The 21,855-nt window shown below is 35.8% G+C and overlaps 1 protein-coding gene across 2 annotated transcripts in view; it reads left to right on the top strand.

Moving 5' to 3' along the window:
- LOC119778628 (ras-related protein Rab-37-like) overlaps positions 1 to 21,377 on the top strand; it is a 28,935-nt gene extending 7,558 nt beyond the window's left edge. Inside the window, exons 2-9 of one of the 2 annotated variants that reach the window (XM_038277963.1) lie at positions 10,441 to 10,551; positions 14,735 to 14,776; positions 14,900 to 14,966; positions 15,090 to 15,142; positions 15,418 to 15,483; positions 18,099 to 18,155; positions 18,246 to 18,322; positions 20,050 to 21,377. In XM_038277963.1, the coding sequence (XP_038133891.1) occupies positions 10,441 to 10,551; positions 14,735 to 14,776; positions 14,900 to 14,966; positions 15,090 to 15,142; positions 15,418 to 15,483; positions 18,099 to 18,155; positions 18,246 to 18,322; positions 20,050 to 20,155 (579 nt within the window). In that variant the 3' untranslated portion in view covers positions 20,156 to 21,377. The remainder of the gene's footprint in view (positions 1 to 10,440; positions 10,552 to 14,734; positions 14,777 to 14,899; positions 14,967 to 15,089; positions 15,143 to 15,417; positions 15,484 to 18,098; positions 18,156 to 18,245; positions 18,323 to 20,049) is intronic. The other variant, XM_038277964.1, reaches the window with a different exon arrangement.
- The last annotated feature ends 478 nt before the right edge of the window (positions 21,378 to 21,855 follow it).

The following is a 21,855-nucleotide window of genomic DNA, read 5'->3' as shown; positions in this document are numbered from 1 at the left end:
AATGCATTCTGATGTAACTGGTGTGAATTGTTATTGTTGGGAATAATGCTGTATATTAATACATGATTATTTAGATGGAACTCGCAGAAAATAAAACTAAAACTACAAATACTTAGTTACTTTACTAAAATAGAAATTTTTGCTAATTTTTAATAGGATTAATTATTTTTTAGACAACTTTTTACTTCTATTCCTTACATTTGTTCCCCAGTTATCTCTATTTTCTACTCTTTACATTTTCATTAGTTTTGTGTCATTTAAGCTCATTGTCGTTATGGCCTGGTGGTATTTAAAGAAAATAAAAACCATAAAAATAATTTGCTTTATTCAGACAATTCATTTCTTTGTGGTTGGACTCGTTGCTGCACCAACTTGTTTTTTTTTTTTTACCACATACCAAAATAAATAGTTTTTCAAGATGATGCAAATTAAAATTTTACACTGTTGCCATTACTGTAGTTATAAAACTAAGAAAACGAAGCATAAAGAAATTATCATCCAGAATTTCAGAAAAATGTTCCTTTAATAGTGTAGTGCAGGAAAGCATCCATCCTTAAAACTTTTTCCTGCAATACTTTAACTTTTATACTGTAAGTAGATTTAAAAATTGTACTTTTACACTTTTTCTTCAGTAAAAAGCTTAAGTTTATACTCTTCTAAGTTTAAACTTCTACAAAAGTGTTTTTAAACAGTCAGAAAATATTCTTCTACTTGATTAATAAATATTATTACGTTTGACACCTCTGACTGTACTGACGTTCGCAAACCTTTACCCGACTCAGTGATGTAGAAGAGTTTAAGGCTCCCAATAAAGCGACTATAACAGCTCAGCTGTGGATTGCTACAATAATGTGCTGCACTGATGCATCCAAAGTGCCCTAACAAAGTCATGTGTGCACATACTGTTCATTTCAGGAGCATACTTTACAGTTAGCCTTTACTTAGTCACATTTAGTGGATTTAATTGACTTCTTTAAGATATTGTAATTACCACTTTTATAAAATAGATGCGATCTTTTCACATGTCAGATTGCAGAACAAGTAGAAAAATATTCCTGATTTGTGGAAAAGTAGACAAGAAAGAATGAGATAGCGTGACTTTGATTTGAAAAGTTGAATTTGGACAGGAATTAGCAAAGTGGGAGAAACAAACGGTCATCAACAGGACAATGATCCCAAACACAGAAGCTGAAACGGAAAAAAAGGTGCTGCAGTGGCCCAGTCAAAGTCCAGACCTCTGTCTAGTTAAAATGCTTTCCAACAAATCAATTGATGGAAAACTATTTTGTATAAATAAAGTGACCCTTAGCACAAACACACACTTGACGATCAAATGGAGGTCATCATTGTTTGTCACTTGCTGTGACCGCAATAGTCTTCATATTACGTCAAATTCCCTTTGATCCTGCCGGCTTTTTACAATTTTAGACTTAAATGTACACACATTTCAGATTGTGTAACTTTTTTGTTTGGATTTCAGAGACCTTGCTATTCTTTTTCTTTATCTGGTACCTCATTATTTACCATTGCATTAGAGCACTGTGAAATTCTTACTAGTTTAGACATCAAAGGGAAGGGAAAGCTCATTCAATCTCCCCAGCTTGGATCTCGCCAGGACCGCCTGTCAGCTTACAGACTTTTTTTTTTTTTTCAAACTTTGAATGTTATAATTATTTTTATAAAAAGTTATACGTTATTGAGAACATTTAGATCTAGTAGTAATGGACTCATAATCTATCCAGGGTATATCAATAGAGAATAACTGGATTATCTGCAATAAAACCAGGAGGAATAAAAGACCTAAAAATTAGAAATATTCCACTGATTTACATGGTGTGAAAACCATTAAATGTTTTGATGCTATTTAACAGTCAGTGAATATGACAATTGGTACTGTTTAAAATTCAACTGTTATCTATAGAAGAATAAAAGTTTGTATTTAGCCATCAAAAGAGAATAGACTCCATCTGCGTCATCTGAATCGAAACTCGAATGCCTCTTAGGAGACAGAACAGCTTGGTTGTGTTCACTGACTATTTGTGTGACTCAGTTGGGCAGCATTATGGCTGTGGGGGAGGGCGGGACAGGACCCTCAGTGTGACTCTATAAATGAAAGGAAGCTCAAACAAAGACAAAATATTGACTGATGGCCCTGCTGACTAACTTGGATGCTGCCTTTCAGTGATTTTATTATCTTAAAGGTTATCTCCCCCATCTATGAGTCATATTGTAAGAGCTATACACAGCCAGGGTCTTGGAAAATATATTACTATTTGTGCAAATTGGAAAAAAAGGAAAAAGTTGAAATCTAGTATGTCTTTGTTTAGAAATTAATTATTATGCCACACTTTACTAATTTGTTAAATTCAGTTCTGTATATGTCTTCACCTAGGATTGAGTAGATCACTTCTCATCAGAATGTCCTGTTTCCCATCATCATACACAGTGCTGTATATCCACCACTCACCCAAGGTTGTCAAAAGGACATTTGAAGCAATGATCATCAGTTCAGAACTCTGAAACTCTAAACCAGGGGTGTCAAACTGGTTCTAGAAAGGGCTGTGTGGCTGGAGGTTTTCTTTCCAAAACATCACTAGCACACCAGACTCCAGTCATCTCATCAAGGGAGTCCAATCTGAACATGATTTGATTATATGAATGGAGTCTGGTGTGCTATTGTTTGGTTTGAAAGAAAACCTGCAGCCACACTGCCCTTTCTGGAACCAGTTTGACACCTGTGCTCTAAACTATGCATCAACCATCCAACTGATAGGTCCTCTAGGCCAGGGGGGCTCAAGTCCAGTCCTCAAGACATGTCTTCTTTAACACACCTGAATAGAAAGGCTCAATCCCCTCATTTAGCTTAGCACACTGGGATCTAGAAATCAGTAAAAATGTCTTAAATTAAGGGCCGGATTTATCAAGATCCAATTTTGCGTGCAGTAATTTGCGCTCGCAAACTGGAATTTTGCGCGAGGGGCTGAACCATGGTTTGCGGGCGATTTAACAAGAGCGATTGCGTAACTGGTGGCAGGTGCAAAACTGTTGGAGACGCCCTATTTAAATGATGGTTTTGCGCGTTTTGTGGTTTACGGCATGGCGAGTTTGGACAGCAGAAGGCGCAAAAGGAAATTCGACCCCATGGAAATGGAGGTATTGGTGGATGAAGCCAACAAACATTTAAGTGAGCTACAGCAAAGAAGTGTGCCTGTCACACAGAGGAACGCTATATGTGAACAAATCTGTAATAAAGTAACCGCTGTTGGGGAACCTTGCGAACAGTGGATGAAGTAAAAAGAAGATGCCAGGATATTAGAAGTCGAACCAAAGAAAAACTGGCATATAACAAAACATCTGCGAACAAAATAGGAGGGGGCACAGTAGATGAGATGCCTCTGACCAGCATTGAGGAACAAGTACAGCTGACGCTCTGTGAGGAGCAAATCACTGGAATTGCAGCTCCAAAATGGCAATGCTGGATAAACGATATGTTTTGATGATTGTTTCCTCGTTCATTCCAAAAATATTCACACGGAGTGAAAAAATGCGTTCTCTGCGTCTCCTTGCTTCATTTCGATGTCTCCTTCTTGCGACAATAACCGCTGCCATTAGTGCGCAATTACGCATACAGACCATTTGCACCTTCTTTTGAAACGTGTTAAATATAGAGTCAGATACCGTTAGCAAAATTGCGTTCAGGTTTGATAAATCACTTTGCGAGTGCTAAATTAATATATTTACATGTTCTCCTCCCACAAGACGCACTTTTGCGTGTAAACGCCCCATATTGCATATTCATAGCAGAAAAAGTACTAAATGGATAAGAGGCGCTATTTAGCACGTTTTAAAGACCAAATCCTTTTAGCACGCTGTTGATAGATCAGTTTGTACATTTTTTAGCGTGCGCAGTGAAATAGCTCACGTTTTTATACACGCAAACCTTTGATAGATCCGGCCCTAAGTGTATTTACCCTTAAGTTAAGTAGGTAAATGAGATAGTTTTTCAATGGAATTAGTATTTTTACTCTTAATATAAGATAATTAGATAACATGTACTTGAACTATGACAGTGCAGTTGCGTTTTCTTATTTTAAGTGTAATTTGTCTTGTTCCATTGCCAAATTGTCACTTTTACCTCCTCAATCCATGAACAAATGCACTTATTTTTTTTAAAAATGACTTATCTAGATTTCGATTTTTTTTCCAGTGCAGAGGCGTGGTAACGAGCCACTCATTTGATTCAGGTGTGTTAAAAATGAGGTGCGTCAAAAAGTTGCAGGATAGTAGCTCTTGAGGACTGGACTTGAGCACCCCTGCTCTAGGCCTATCAGTTGGTCGGTCCTCTAGGCCTATCTCCCAACAGAGATGGGGGATCTGGTGCCAGCAAGTCATATCTATGCCATATGTTTTTTTTTTCCCACCCACTGAATCAGGAGAGTCCAAACTGCCCAGGTTAATTCCCTCTGAAGATTGGACTCACCTGCTTCAGTGGTTGGGCAGACAAAAACACGTCATGGAGACCCTCCATCTCGAACCCTAGAACAGGAGTCTAAAACCTTAAAAATCCGAAAAGCCATTTTTCCCCATGTCCGGACAAGTCAGTCATTTGTAGCTGTAGCTGTGACATGACCTTTTAATAAATCACAGTTTATAATTAGGAATGAATGATATCTTCAGCGTTTTAATGATATCGAATGATATTAGCTTCAAAACTAAATGTCGGACGGACATTGAAAGTTCCACAATATAATTCATCAGTAAATAAGCCATTAATTTTGAGATAAAATTGTGAAAATTTTGTGATTTCAGTGGTGCACACAAACCCAACTAGTGCTTAAGCTGTCACAAAGAAAATTCCAAAGTAAGAATGTTGTCAATGTTGATGTTTTTAAACAGATAGCTGGACGGCTATCTGCATTAACCTGAAAGGACAGTAGGGAGAAGACACAGTTTCTGTAAGTAGGTCTAACCCCCAGATTCCACATACTCCGTCAGCGCTCCGCTCCGCCCCGCTGACGTACGTCGTGCGGAGCGCTTGTCTTTCATGGAAATCAATGAGAGCTGTTCCACATCCACCGCTACTCCTCCGCACGTCTCCGTCCACGTACGTCTTCTCCGTCCGTCACCGACAAATTACGGAGCCAAGCTATTTTTTGCTCCGTTCCGGTCCGGCCAGGTCAAGATCCGCAATTGCAATCGCACCAAACAGGAAAAAGAACATCGACAAATTCCGGTTCGTCAAATTAAAATATAGTAGCAACAGATTGGTGACTAGAAATTATAGCACAATTCTTATAAATCTCTAAAAAAAAAAAAAAAAAAAAAAAAAAAAAAAAAAAAAAAAAACTAACACCGTTTATTTAAACCAATAGTTTGGTGAATAACCAAACTATTGGTTATTCACCAACGAGGAAGCAGATTTCTCATCTCCATCAAAATATTTATTTTATACCGAGGGACTTAAAGTTTAATCAAATCCATTCAAAAGAAGCTTCTTATTACAGGAATGAAAAGAGATGCTGAGTTGTAGAGAACAAGTTCATTAAAAAAAGCAGTATTGAATTATCCTTATCTCTGTTACAAAAATCTACAAATATATATATATATTTGGGCAGAAACTGAACATATGCTGGATGATGGTGGGATTTTTTTAATATGTCATATTAAATTAAGCGCTCACAGGGTTCATACAGGAATGAGTGACTCTAATTTAATGCTATTTTAATGCTATTAGAAATGATTTTAATGCCATCAACAAGAACCATGTACACAAGTTATTAGTGTACATGAAATATGAAGGAGCTGTTAGCACAGTTCCAAGACTCCTGTATGTATGTAAACACACACACACATATATATATACGTATATATATTCTCTAGCTTTTTCTCTGCCTCGAGCTTCCTTTCCGAACATACGGCTTTATAAACAGTTCCACCAAGGGCGTAGGAATATGTTTACAATTGGGGGGGACACATGTCGGAAATCTGAAATTCGTAAATATTCAACAGAAACATATCTTAAGTACGCTACTTAAAAAAAAGGCTATTTAATCTTTTTCTTTATTCCTTTATAAATGTGTTTGCAAAAATAATGCATTTAAAATGAACATAATGCATTTGTTCATAAGATGTGAGCATATCACCAAACAAAATGACTGGAGTCTTTTATTAAGCAAAGGGAGATGTCTTGCAAGGGCTTCGGCCCTTGGCATATTTAGTGTCCGCATACGCACTAGAAAATCAAAACAATTCAGTAGGCCACACAAGTGCAAAGTTTGATATGTTTTATTTTGTCAAACTTGCAATAATGGTCAAAAATGAATTTATATAGGTTGACTGACAGAGGGAGCTGACAGTGTGTTGAAGAATTAGGGACAGGGCGCTTTGAAGCATCTGGTTCAAAAACGCATTCTAAACCTTTGGTAGAAATCCATCCATCCTTCCATTTTCTGTACACCCTGTCCCTTAGTGGGGTCGGGAGGTGCTGGTGCGGGGTCCACCCTAGACAGGTGGCCAGTCTGTCCAGACCTTTGGTAGAAGCCTTTAATTCCAATTTGCAGTACAGAACAGAGAAAACTACAGAGTTGTCAATGTTGTGTTAATCTGTTTATAGTGTAAAAAGAGGAGCCAGCAGTTTATTTGAGGAAATAAAGATGCAGAAGTTAATTAGTTGGTTAATTAGTGGTTGTGCAGCAGTCCGCTGCACGACCAATGCGGCCGCCGCTGCTAAGAATTAGAATTAATTCTCCCTGTGGTTAACTAACGATCAGGAGCGCGGCAGGTATAACATCTGTCCATTTCCGCGAATCAAAACCATGCAAAAAATAAAAAATCCTCATAAAACGCACACCCAGACCGGGCTAATTTCAACACAAGTTGTGTTAGGTGATTGTTACTCACACTGACGTTTCTCTTTAAAAAATATCTGAATAAGTCCTACTGCTGTTTCAGCCTTTTAGTTGGTGGTGGCATTGTACTGAAATGAGATATATAAAAAAAAAAAAAAAAAACAATTTGGCTAGCGTGGCAAACGTCTAGAGAAAGTTAGCAGTTAAATATTGGATGAGTGATCATCCCAAGACTACGGAAGAGGATTAGGGCCACTGGAGAAAAAAAAATTAAGTGATTTTTACATTTTATTTCAGTTTAATACGGGAAAAAAGTCAGAATTCTGACTTTTATTTTCAGAATTAAGACTTTTTTTTCTCAGAATTCTTACTTTTTTTCTCAGAATTTTGGATCTTAATGTAAATGGGCACCATGAAGGCAGAGATGTGGAGCACTCAGCTTCACAAACAAAGATGTGAGTTGTTTGAGGTGGCCAGTGACACATTGGTGGAAAATGACAGAATTAGGCAACTTTTTACGTGCCTGAGGGGTCCCCTCATTAATGGAGGAGCAGAAGGTCATTAAAACAAGAGAGCTAGTCTCTAAAAGAGACATGGCTATGGCTTGATGCTAACATGTTTGTTGTTAAACATACTTTTGTTATATTACATTTGTGTTGTGTTTTCCAAATAGTGTAGAAAATTAATGGTGGGTTTATAATGTTTACCTTTTATGAGCAGGACAGGAAGCAGAGAAGTGTAGCATTACCTCCAACTAGTTAAACTCATAATTATGAAGTTATTCAACAAATTCCTCAAGTAAAAAAGTGCAACTTTTTTATTTTTATTTTTTAACAGATTTGTTGATTAATTTCAAAATTATGTATTCCTTCCAAATTTCCAAATCTGAAGAATTTTTTAAACCAATATCTACATTATTTAACATTTAGTTTGTTTTAGCAGTACTTCCTGTTATATTTCTTTATACGTATATTTTACATTTTCTTGCACAGCAAGCTCAGCAGATTTGAAATTGTGTGCTTGTGTAAACACAAGTAGTCAATCTTTACTCTAAACATATATTCTGTTTATTTTTTAGTTAGACTTCTTGTTTTTATATATCTGTATAGTACCCCCCCCCCCCACCAAAAAAAAAAACTGTAAATTGATTAGAAATATTAATCATCTGTCAGATTTCTGAGAAAAAAGTCAGAATTCTGAGATTAAAGTCAGAAATCTGAGAAAAAAGTCGGAAGAAAAAAGTCAGAATTCTGAGATTAAAGTCAGAATTCTGAGAAAAGTCAGAATTCTGACTTTTCCCCCCATGTTAAACTAAACAAAAAATTAAAAATCAGTTAACTTTTTTCAGTGGCCCTAATCCTCTTCCTACAAGACTAAGATGACTAAACCAAAAAGATTCAGTTTCTATATATGAAAGTGAACTGACAACAAGACGTTATAAATAGGCAATATTCATAGCAGCATTCCCGACAGACCATTTTACCTCATTAACAAGTTTCTGACTTTCTGTATCGCTGTTTCCCTCCTTTCTGAGTGCTCAAACACTCAACAGTTCACAGAGGGGAGGGGGAGTACAGTGACGTAACGCTATGCTGCGCCTTCAAAATAAAAGCACGATAGTTAAAAAATTGTCAAAATCTAATATTTTGCGGTAGAATTTTTGGGGGGGACATATCCACCTGGCTTTTATATTGGGGGGGACATGTCCCCCCCGTCCCCCCCGCTTCCTACGCCGCTGAGTTCCACGCAAATTAATAGCGATATAATATATCTGACGAAATTGTTTTTAGAAGCATTTTTATTAAAGAATCATAAATGCAACGATAAACATATTTAATTAATTTTAGTGCCAATTAAGGCCTTGATTAAAAAAAGAATTGTAAAAAAAAATGAATTGTAATTATTTTTAATGATCCGCGGAAACCCTGGTTCATCTGGCGCATGCCCTCTACGATCTCCAAGGAACTCAGAGCGGAGGGGACGGAGCAACAGCGGCGGCTGTAGGCTTTGCTTTGTGCAGGCGGTCTGGAGCGCAGCGGGGCGGAGCGGAGCGGAGCGCAGACGGAGTATGTGGGATTTCGGGGTTGGAGAAATAAAAAATATCAGTATCAGTTATCTGCTGGTTGAGTTGTAAAATAAATAAAAATACAGCTGAAGAATTAATATTGTGCATCTCTACTCATTCATTTTGTAAAAAAAAAAAATATGTAAACTTATATATGTAAAAATAATTTTGTAAAAAATATATCTTCCATAGGAAAACTGATGTCATTTTGAACCACTAACAGTGTATTTGTGTTTTTTTACTTCAAAAATAAGGAAAAAGCTTTTATAAGGATGAAGTATGGATCTTCTTCGCATGATATTATTTGAATGAAAAAAACAAAACAAAACAAAAAAATTACAAGAAAAATTTATCTAAAAGCAGATTTGTGGTTCTTCATTCAAATTCAATGAATATATTATTTTAAAAACCAGTAATGCTTCTGAAGCTGTAAAATGGTATTATACTGTTTTTTTTTTCTTTATATCATAAGGCCGTTGTAGAGGATCTGAGGTTGCAGGTTCCAGACACCTGCTTGAACTACCAGATTCAGATAAATGGACTGATGATAGCTGAACAATTTGTCAAAACCAAGGAATAAACAAATAATGGTGGACCTAAGGGGGGGTGGATACGGGAGAAAGGAGAGCAGCAGACCGCCCAAACAAAGCTTCAAAAATATCAGTAGCTGAAATACAAAATTACAGAATCAATTAGGAATCAATGTGAACTTGGGTTTGAGGCTGCAGAGGGTTATAGGAATAACCTCTGAAGTCTCTGTTTGGATTTTTGCTTTCTCAGGAAAGGATACGCTCTGAACCCTCAAGTCCCCAGGCCTGGTAAAAGATACAAAACGATAAGTCATACCAGCAGATAGGTTTGGGAACGTGACCAAATGTTTCTTTGCCATTCGTCTCTTTTTTGTCACTATATTATTCTTAGGGCTGCTCAGTGGGGCAGTGGGTAGCACTGCTAACTTGCAGCAAGAAGGTTCCGGGTTCAATTGCCGGCCCGGGGTCTTTTTGCAGGGAGTTTGCATGTTCTCCCTGTGCATGCGTGGGTTCTCTCCGGCTTCCTCCCGCTGTCCAAAAACATGACTGTTAGGTTTATTGGTTTCTCTAAATTCTCCTTAGGTGTGAGTGAATGGTTGTTTGTCCTGTTTGTCGTTGTGTTGCCTGTTCAGGGTGTACCCCGCCTCTCATCCATTGACAGCATGGATAAGCGTGATGGAAAATGGATGGATATTATTCTTTTTTATTCCATGTTATTGTTATTCCAATAGAGAACAATCAAAGCCAGTTTATGTAATAATGCAAGGCCTTTTGTCAAAACGTTTTCAATTGAAGGGGAAACTAGTGGATTGCATTCAGCAATACCTCTTGACAGTAAAAGTCCCAACTTACAGGGTTTATAGGAGCAATAGCTTCGTTGTTGGCCTAACATGAGAGAGAAATAACTGTCAGCTGTCGCTTGACAGAAATACGAGGAGATTAACAAAGTCCTTCATTTTCTCTAAAGCTTGTTTGTTTGTCTTTTGCTTTCTTGCAGACTATTTTGGTTGGAGACAGTGGAGTAGGGAAGACATCTCTTCTAGTTCAGTTTGACCAGGGCAAGTTCATCCCGGGCTCCTTTTCTGCCACAGTTGGAATCGGATTTACGGTACGTTTGGGATGTAGTGCATACGCATGCAGACAGCAGAATCCACCGGCTTAAAAAAGATTTCTTCCTTTAGATTTATAAAATTTCATCAAACATATAAATTAAAAACCAAAAACAACAGAAGAAATTGAGTTGTTTGCAATTTTGTGATGTTTTGATTTGCAAGGAGCAATGGCTTTACAGTCAGCGGCTGAGGAGCATGACAGTCTGTTGAAATGGAGTGAGGGTCTGCAACAATGAGCATGGGCTGTAGAAATATGCTGAAAAAGCCCTATATATACAGTGAGGAAAATATGTATTTGAGCACCATGCCATTTTGCAAGTATTCCCACTTAGAAATCACGGAGTGGTCTGAAGTTGTCATCGTAGGCGCATGTCCACTGTGAGAAGCATAATTTAGAAAAGTGGATTACCAACAGTAACCTTGGAAACAGTGGTCCCGGATTTTTTAAGGTAATTGACCAGCTCCTCCTGTGTAGGTCTGGGGTGATTTTTCACCTTTCTTTGGATTATTGAGACCCCACGAGGTGAGATCTTTCATGGAGCCCCAGTCCAAGGGAGATTGACAGTCATATTTAGCTTAATAGCCCATTTCCTAATGATTGCTTCAACAGGGGTCCTTTTTTCAACGAGCTGCTTGGTAATTTCCCCCTTAGCCCTTTCCAGCCTTAGGGAGGTGCACAATTTTGTCTCTAGTGTCTTTGGACGACTCTTTGGTCTTGGTCATGTTAGTAGTTGGATTCTTACTGATTGTATGGGGTGGCAGGTGTCTTTATACAGCTAACGACCTCAAACAGGTGCATCTAATTTAGGATAATACATGGAGTGGAGGTGGAAATTTTGAAGGCAGACTAACAGGTGTTTGAGGGTCAGAATTCTAGCTGGGGCTCTAATGAGAGCAATAATAGATTATGGCAGCATTATATATGGAGCAGCAGCTAAAACATCATTACAAAAAATAGAAAGATTACAGTGTAGGGCTTTACGAATATGTACAGGAGCAATAAAAACAACACCTATTAATGCTCTATTAATTGAAAGTGGGGGAACTCCACTTGAAATGAGGAGAATTAAATTAGCTTTAGCATATTGGATGAAAATTAAAAGTAATATAGATGATCATGTGAATTCAACTATTCTGCAAAATTGTTGGGAATATGTGAAGTTCCAAAGTAATGGATTTGGATGGATGGTTAGGAAATGGATTAAAAAGTATAGATTAGAAGACAAGGAAATAGCTCAATTTAACCCAATTAGCGTTATTCCTCCATGGCTAATACCTGAGGTTAATGTAGATTTGCAAATCAATACAATGAAAAATGATTGGAATATAAATGAAATAGGGATAAAAACTGATATTTATTTAAGAACTACATATAATAATTACCTTAAAATTTATACAGATGGTTCTAAGAATCTAAAAGGTTATGTGGGTATAGGAATATATATCCCAGAGTTTAAAAAATGTATTCATAAAAGAATATCAGATCAATTGTCGGTTTTTACAGCAGAAATGGTGGCAGTTATATTAGGCTTGCAATGGGTGGAGGAGATTCGACCAATCAGGGTGGTGGTGTGCACAGATTCTAAAGCAGTAGTGGAAAGTATTAAGGGAGAAGGAAATAATAGAAAAGATTTGGTATTAGAAATTCATCATATTTTACTTAGATTATATAGGGGTGGCATTGATGTTTGGTTTTGTTGGGTGCCAGGCCAGCACATGAAGGAGTAAAAGGCAATGAAAAGGCAGATAAATTAGCTAAAAGGGCTTTAGAGGGGGAAATAACGATTTCAATTCCTTTTGGAAAAGGGGAAGGGAAATCACTTATTAAAAGTAAAGAAATGGAGGAATGGGCAAAAAATATGGAACGAAGATAGGAAAGTAAGAAGATTATATGAAGTGCAAAAGTCAGTTCGAATTCGAAACATTAATGAAAGAAACAAGAGAAGAAATAATAGTTAGTAGATTAAGAATAGGTCATACCTACTTAAATGACATGCTTTATTTAATAGGGAGGAAAAATAGTGATAAATGTGAGAAATGTGGTGAAAAAGAAAATGTAGAACACATACTGATGAACTGTAAGTTATATGAACACGAAAGGGAAAAATTAAAGAGAATAGTTAGAAGTATAGGGCATGAATGGAATCTTAAAGGAATATTAGGAAATGAAGGAAACATAACAGATATTCATAAACTAAGGAAAGCATTGTTTATGTATCTTAAGAATTCAAAATTAAAAAATAGAATCTAATACAGGTGCTGGTCATAAAATTAGAATATCATGAAAAAGTAGATTGATTTCAGTAATTCCATTTAAAAAGTGAAACTTGTATATTATATTCATACATTACATACAAACTCATATATTTCAGATGTTTATTTTGTTTAATTTTGATGATTACAAATGACAACAAATGAAAATCTCAAATTCATCATATCAGAAAATTAGAATATTACTGAAGACCAATAAAAACAAAGGATTTATAGAAATGTTGGCCAACTGAAAAGTATGAACATGAAAAGTATGAGCATGTACAGCACTCAGTATTTAGTTGGGCCTCCTTTGGCCTGTATTACTGCAGCAATGCGGCGTGGCATGGAGTCGATCAGTCTGTGGCACTGCTCAGGTGTTATGATAGCCCAGGTTGCTCTAATAGTGGCTTTTAGCTCTTCTGAATTGTTGGGTCTGGTGTATTGCATCTTCTTCTTCACAATACCCCATAGATTTTCTATGGGGTTAAGGTCAGGAGAGTTTGCTGGCCAATTAAGAACAGGGATACCATGGTCCTTCCACCAGGTACTGGTAGCTTTGGCACTGTGTGCAGGTGCCAAGTCCTGTTGGAAAATGAAATCTGCATCTCCAAAAAGTTGGTCAGCTGCAGGAAGCATGAAGTGCTCTAAAACTTCCTGGTATGTGGCTGCGTTGACCCTGGACCTCAGAAAACACAATGGACCAACACCAGCAGATGACATGGCACCCCAAACCATCACTGACTGTGGAAACTTTACACTGGACTTCAAGCAACGTGGATGAAGTGCCTCTCTTCTTTTCCTCCAGACTCTGGGACCTTGATTTCCAAAGGAAATGCAAAATTTACTTTCATCAGAGAACATGACTTTGGACCACTCACCAGCAGTCCAGTCCTGTTTCTCTTTAGCCCAGGCAAGACGCTTCTGACGCTGTCTGTGGTTCAAGAGTGGCTTGACACAAGGAATGCGACAGCAGAAACCCATGTCTTTCATACGTCTGTGTGTGGTGGTTCTTGAAGCACTCACTCCAGCTGCAGTCCACTCTTTGTGAATCTCCCCCACATTTTTGAATGGGTTTTGTTTCACAATCCTCTCCAGGGTGCGGTTATCTCTCTTGCTTGTACACTTTTTTCGACCACATCTTTTCCTTCCCTTCGCCTCTCTATTAATGTGCTTGGACACTGAGCTCTGTGAACAGCCAGCCTCTTTAGCGATGACCTTTTGTGTCTTGCCCTCCTTGTGCAAGGTGTCGATGGTCGTCTTTTGGACAACTGTCAAGTCAGCAGTCTTCCCCATGATTGTGTAGCCTATAGAACTAGACTGAAAGACCATTTAAAGGCTTTTGCAGGTGGTTTGAGTTAATTAGCTGATTAGAGTGTGGCACCAGGGGCCATCAATTTTGAACCTTTTCACAATATTCTAATTTTCTGATATGATGAATTTGAGATTTTCATTTGTTGTCATTTGTAATCATCAAAATTAAACAAAATAAACATCTGAAATATATGAGTTTGTATGTAATGTATGAATATAATATACAAGTTTCACTTTTTAAATGGAATTACTGAAATCAATATACTTTTTCATGATATTCTAATTTTATGACCAGCACCTGTAGATGTGAAGTAACGCTGCTACACACTCATGTACAGTAGGTGGCGGTATGCACCTTAAAGTTGCTTGTGATCCGCCATAATAGAAGAGAAGAAGAAGAAGAATTCTAGCTGATAGACATGTGTTTGAATACTTATTTGCAGCTGTATCATAGAGATAAATAGTTTTAAAATTATAGATTGTGATTTCCTGGTTTTCTTTTTAGATTATGTCTCTCAAAATGGCACCATATACAGTATATATATATATCTATATATATATGATTTTAATAACCTTGTCCTTTTGCAATAATTGTCTCCTTTGTATTTTCCACAGAATAAAGAAGTAACTGTTGATAATGTGAAAGTCAAACTACAGGTAAGTGTGCACGTTTTTTCAATGAGAGGCTGATTTACTTCATGAGATTCTTTTTAGTCTCCTTTGCTTTGCAAGTGAAGATAACAGCTGATTAGAAGCAGATCATGGTGTTTTCTGTTACAGATTTGGGACACAGCAGGACAGGAACGGTTCAGGAGTGTGACTCATGCATATTACCGAGATGCGCATGGTGAGAACCAATGAATCAGAACATAAATTACAAAGTTCCGCTTGTGCTCTGCGTCCAGGATGTGATGCATTCGGTATATATGTAATTTGTCTGTTTCTTTTCTTTTTTTTTCTTTTTTCAAAGCCTTGCTGCTTTTGTATGACATCACCAACAAATCGTCGTTTGACAATATTAGGGTAAGTTTCATTGTTGTCTTCTCCCACTGTTACCTATACAGCTTAGGTCACTGTTAAACCTAAACCAACCTCTGTTTTTTCCCTCATTGGTTTTAAAAAGGAAACTGATGACAGGAAAGTTAAACTAAAATAAATTAGTGAGGTCATCATTGCATGAGTTAAAGTGGGTTGTATAAATCCTGAGTGGTTCCTACCTGCAGCATCTGAGGTCAAAACTCAGCAGGGGGCTGCAAGATGTAACAAAACCACAATCTCACATGTGTTTTCTTCTCCAGGCATGGTTAACAGAAATCCATGAGTACGCACAGACTGATGTAGTCATCATGTTGCTCGGCAACAAGGTGAGATGTTTTCAGACCTCAGTATTTAATGTAAAAAAGGCTTAGAAGAAAAAGATGGTTTACTGTCTTTAGTGAACTACACTGATGCTGAGTGAGCTTCCAGAAGTAGACATGGTTTTCATATGTTTTAATTAACTAGGAATGTTGTAGGAGACAAATTCAGCTTGGTTCTCTGCTTACAGAAGTTTAGAAACTAAAATCAATATTTAGTATCATCTCAAAAATGTTGTGCCAGTTCATGCAATAGATGGATGTTTGGACTAACAATGACCTATTAAAAGTGAATCTAAGAATTTGTGCTTCACTTAAAGACATACAGTATAAATTGTTTGCAATATAATATTCATATTGAGTGAAGATTTATACAAAAATGTAATTTCGTATACACAAAGTGTATACAAAATGACAATAAATGCTGTGTAAGTCTAAGAAAAAGTTATTAAACATTCTATGGAGATAAATTGGAAACATGAAGTTTGTTCAAAAAAAAAAAGTTATACCCAAAAAAATGTAAATTTCAAAGACGTGTCAGATTCTTTTTTTTTTCTTTTTTTCTTTTTGAACTTGGAGATTTTTATCTCGAGCTTGATAATTCATTTTTTGTTTTGTTTTTGTTTGTTTGTTTTTGTTTTTTTTTTGTCCCTGTGTTAGCCTGGGGGACAGGGCCTTAGAATCATGACTAAAATCTTAAAATAGCGGCAAGAACAGACTTTGATTTTCAGTTTTGATTTTCTTTTTTGAACAAACTGTTCCAGGTATATATTCTTTTCTTTTGAACAAACCTTTTTTTTTCCAGATATATATTTTTTCCTATTGAACAAAGTCTTTTTTTTTTTCAGATTTACTTTTTTTGTGTATGAACAAACTTTATGGCCCAAATTTAGCTCCATACAATACCAGTTATTAAGAAATTGTCTATGCACTTTAGGCACTGTGGCATTCCAAAAATACACATCAGATAGATTGACTTTTATAGTTTGAAAAATATAAACCAAATCAGAAGTTGAGAAAAAATATATCACACATGCTATAAATATTTTTTACATAATGTTCCTAAGATTACTAACTTATCATTTAGTTAAGATCTCTAAACTGGTTTTAGTATCTGAAAAGAGTGAGTTTCAGTTTCTAATGATCTTGAGAAGATTGTGATATAAAGGATTGGGGGTTCTGCTGTTGCACCAGCTGAATTGTTGCCCATCAACTGCTGCAGAAGTTGCAGTCATATAGATCTGTAACTTTGTTGTTAAATCTTCATTGGTGCATTTTTTTTTAGCTGTAGCTAGCATGCAGTAGCATCACTGATCTCAGCTACAAGTGAACCAGTTATTCTATTGTGATTAAATCATTTTTAAATTGATTTTTTTGGCACATTATTTCATAACTTTTTGTTGTTGTTGTTTGTTTTATCAGTTCAGTTATGTTAAAATAATATTGTGTTAATCAGTTTAATGGTTTCTAAGTGCAAAAAAAAAAAAAAAAAAAAAAAAATCTCAGTATGTGTTTGAAGCAATTAGCAATTCTGTGCCTACCCTCCACTACCCTCTGCAACCACCAGGGGGAGTCATGTTTACTCTAAAAAAATTTTTGCTTTAACTAACATTTAACTGCTTTTCAAATTTTAAGTAAAATTTGAGTAAGAGATTAAAAATTGAATGACTGACCATATGATCAAAATTAATTTTTCTGGCAATTTTTGGTTTAAAATCAACATTCACTTAACATTGAGCTCAATTTAAATCCTAATCTGAGGATAAGGGTGATGGCATAGAGGCCTTCCAAGCCAGAGGTGTTTATGTTCACTTGAGAAAACTCCATTCAGATTCCAGTCTCTGATTTGATGACTTCAGACTAGACTTGGTTACATTAGAAAAGAATTGCATCTTGTCTTTGACTGAATTACTTATGACTTGTCTTGATTTTCTGATTCAAGTTGAATTTTTAATACTTATTATCATTAATGTTTCAGGGGTCATTAGGACCTGTTGATGATTTCAAAGTTAAACCATGGGTCTTGATTATAACCATTCAATACCTACTTGTAACAGGCTGACCACCAATTACAAAGAACATATATTATTTTTTACATGTAATGTTTAATTGATACACATAAAAACAGATTTTTTTTTTTCAGTTCTTCCTTTTGCAATCAGGGATGTCTGTCTCACTTTATTGACCTCTTGGACAAATTAAAAATAATAACTTAGAGTTAACTTCAGTCTATATGATTTCAATAATTCTGCACAGAAATATGAGTTGGTGAAATAACTGACACATTATGATACACCTTTCCCATAACTGAAAAGTTTTTGAGGAATGTTGAAAATTTAGCATATTTTTGGGAATTTAACTAGAGGTTTAAGAGGTTCTTTGAGTGGACAAATCAACAGATGAGAGAGAAGAACACAACATTATAATAATTAGTTTAATTATAATCAATTTAGTTGGAAATAACCTGTCAACTTAAGACCAAAGTACTGTGTGTAGAAAGATGACGATACAAAAAATTCTTAATACATTTTTAAATTAATTACCAGAGGAGCTGTGCAGAATATTTGGAAATGAATCTAAACCTGCTTTAATTTGAGCGTCTCTGTGATGTGTTGATATTTCAGGCTGATATGAGCAGTGAGCGAGCGATCAGGAGAGATGAAGGAGAAAGGCTGGCCAGAGTGAGTCGGCTTCACACCAAACTGTACTAACACGACTGATGTGGTTGAGGTTTGTTACTTACTGCTGTCCGTTCCTCTTCTTCCCTGCAGGAGTATTCGGTTCCTTTCATGGAGACTAGCGCAAAGACGGGAGTCAACGTAGAGCTTGCCTTCACAGCTGTAGCCAAGTATGACACCGTTTATTACACAATAATAACCTAATGCTGACAGAGTAACTGTTTATTACAGTGCATTGCTGTGAAAAAGTATTTAAGACCATACATGTTTTTTCTGCTGTCGCTCTTCATATATTGAGCATTTCAGAACACCAAAATGTCTTTAACATCAGGCAAAAAAAACTGAGTCAATCTAAAATGCATTTTTGAGATTCAGTGAAAAACCAAATCCAAACTAAGCTGCCGTTCTAAGCAAAGGGGATTGCTTTCTAAACATAGGAACCAGCTGGGATTGTTTTTTTTATTTGTTTTTTGTTTTTTTTGTGGTTCTTTCTGAGATGTCTTTTTTTTTTTTTTTTTTTTTTTTTTTTTTTACGTCACTCCCAGTGTTCGATACACAAGCCAGTTTTTAGATCTTTAACTTATTTTTTTTTTTTGAGCCTTTGGATAAAGTGTTTTTTGTGTTTAGTCCCTGGGGTAAGTAGTCAATTTTCCCTCAGCTGCACTGCCTTTCTGTTTTTCTCTTAAATGTTCTTACATTTTATGCATCCCCCTTCCACATTGGTTACCTGCTTTGTTTGTGTGTTTCCAATTTTGTTGTTTTCTATTACATCTTCTGTGCAGGTTTACTCCTTAATGCCTTCATCTTTTTGGCATTCAGCTGCTTTTTTTGTTGTTTTGCACCTGTGAAGATGGACATTGAATCCTCTCCACCATATCTTTATACAGCTGCACTAGTTTTAATCTATGGACAACCTGCTTAAGGTGTGACTTTAACTAGGCCACTTCAAATTCTTCTTTTTTTACATGCAAAGCCAGGATAGTAGTTAGCTCCTTAATTAGACTAAGATATTTTCTCAGAAAGTTTTTTTTTTTTCCAATCAGGTTTTTAAGCAAACTGCTTGTCATGAATTATGCATCTGGTCATTTTGACAAATAATCTAACAACAAATTAAACAAACAAACAAGGCGAATTAAGATAAAAGGCACCTTTCATAGAACAGAAGAAGCAAATGGATTGAATCATTTATTAATCAGATTTTTTGTTCAAAGTCTTGGAATTTTTTCTTAGCTTTTACTCCTGGAAGCACTCAGTTAGCACAAGAAGACGGACAAGAAAATAAATTAATTTTCTCTCAAGACCTCTTAGTGCTTTTCACCTTATAGAGCTATATACATTTTTACATTTATTGTTGGACAAACAGGCATAGAGTGAAGTGATGTAAGAACTATTGTGACATCAAAGTTTCTGTGGGATTTTAAATTGCCTCAAATTGAACTTGCCCCAAATTTCAGTTTCCAGACTCAAAGTTACAAAGATTTTCAACCTTGTTTGTTTGATTTTGCAAAATCTGTTGCACATGAAAATATGTCATATCTTACATAATTTTTTAACAATGTTTTAGTTTTGGGAGAGGAATGCTTTTTTGAACTATAATTCTCAGATGGGAAATCCCTTTAATAGGTTGCCTTTTTTTAAATCCTGGTATAACTTCTTTCCAGTGCTATGATCGTTTTATGCAGCTTGCTGTTTTCCATTTTTATGCTTTAACTTTTTGAACTGAAGTCAGTTTATATCTTGAAACTTCTGCTGTATTTCTCAGATCCTGGAGAAGCATTTCTGGAATAACTTTCTAACAATGAGTGCATGTTAATTTTAACAGTGTTTAGATTTCCTAGCTGTAACTGGGACATTTCATTTGTCATTTTTATAGCAGTTCCCCATTTCTGTCCTTTAGGGAACTGAAGCATCGCGCTGCCCGGCATCCCAATGAATCCAAGTTCCAAATTCATGAATATATTGAGTCACAGAAGGAGAAGTCCGGCTGCTGCAGCTACTTCTGAATCTTCCGTCCAAAAACTGTCAGTCGACGACACGTAGAAAGAAGAGTGGGTGGAACTGAGCGATGCTGCCAAAACTTCACGCTGCCATTCATGGGGAATAAATCCCTACAATTACATCCGTTAGAAGAGTCTCGGAGAAAGGAACCAGGTATTAACTCAGATGACTCAAGGTTTAGTTCTGAGAAAAAGAGATTTTTTCAAACTCTTGAGACTTTATCAGAAACAGGATTTTTGACGTAAAAAACTGCTGTTTTTAATTATTGAAACATTGCCTTAAGATGATCTGTACTCAACTGCTGGGTGAGATTGTGAGCACGACTTTAAAAGCCCCTTTCTAAAGGTTAAAGATACCTTTTCCAAATTAAAAAAATGATGCAGAGTGCTGAGCCAAAGATCCTCTATACCCAAGACATGAGTGCACATTTGTACTGAACTTTGACTGGACCAGCTGAGTAGTAATCATTTCATAATATATTTATCTATATAGCACTTCTAAACAAAGTGCAGTACAGGCAGGTAAAGCAGACAATAAAATTGTATTTTGGCTTAGAGTAATGAGGTCAAAGTTCAAAGCATTGCATCAGTTTAAGTACCTTTTAAAGACTAAAGAAACTGCACATATTTTTCCCTTGTATTACTTACTGTTCAACCCATCACATCAAATTCCAATAAAATAAAATGAATTTTGCTTCTATAGATTAAAAAAAATACTATTTAAAGCAGTATTTTACATTTTTCCTGATATAGTATTTTTACAGCATGTCACACTGGTCTCTATTTATTCACTGCATTGCCGATAGGCCGTTGGTAGTTACCGGTGCTTTGAGGTCACCACCTGCCATTTTGGTTCTCTCTAGTAAGACCGGTTGTTAACAATACGTTCACTACAGCATCAAACAACAATGATGTTCTCATTTTCAGGTGAGCGTAAGACTTTTAATACAAAAAAAGTCATTACTTTTACACACACGCTTTTTTATAGCATCTGTAAATTAATTTAATTTAAGGTAAAAAGAGGCACATCACATTACATATTCAGTATGAAGTCCATGAAATCTATAAATCATGTAATATAACATTGTACAAATCCATCACAACAAAATTAGTGTGTTAATGGAACATAATAATACTGTAGTCAGATATTAAGTTTATTACACACCCACGTGCTCACATAGACAATCAAGATGTCACAAAAGTGGCTAAATTGATGACGTAAATGATAAATATATGTATATATATATATATATATATATATATATACCCAGTTTTTTTAAACTACACCTGTGCCTGATTGTCGTTATTGCTCTGTCCTTCACATATATATATATATATATATATATATATATATATATATATATATATATATATATATATATATATATATATATATATATATATATACAGGTGCTGGTCATAAAATTAGAATATCATGAAAAAGTAGATTGATTTCAGTAATTCCATTTAAAAAGTGAAACTTGTATATTATATTCATACATTACATACAAACTCATATATTTCAGATGTTTATTTTGTTTAATTTTGATGATTACAAATGACAACAAATGAAAATCTCAAATTCATCATATCAGAAAATTAGAATATTACTGAAGACCAATAAAAACAAAGGATTTATAGAAATGTTGGCCAACTGAAAAGTATGAACATGAAAAGTATGAGCATGTACAGCACTCAGTATTTAG

Source organism: Cyprinodon tularosa, unplaced genomic scaffold (genome assembly GCF_016077235.1).
Source record: "Cyprinodon tularosa strain WSP-4 unplaced genomic scaffold, ASM1607723v1 ctg136, whole genome shotgun sequence".
Lineage (NCBI taxonomy): Eukaryota > Metazoa > Chordata > Actinopteri > Cyprinodontiformes > Cyprinodontidae > Cyprinodon > Cyprinodon tularosa.
Note: the sequence above shows the minus strand (reverse complement) of the source record. Positions and strands in the feature narration are given on the sequence as shown.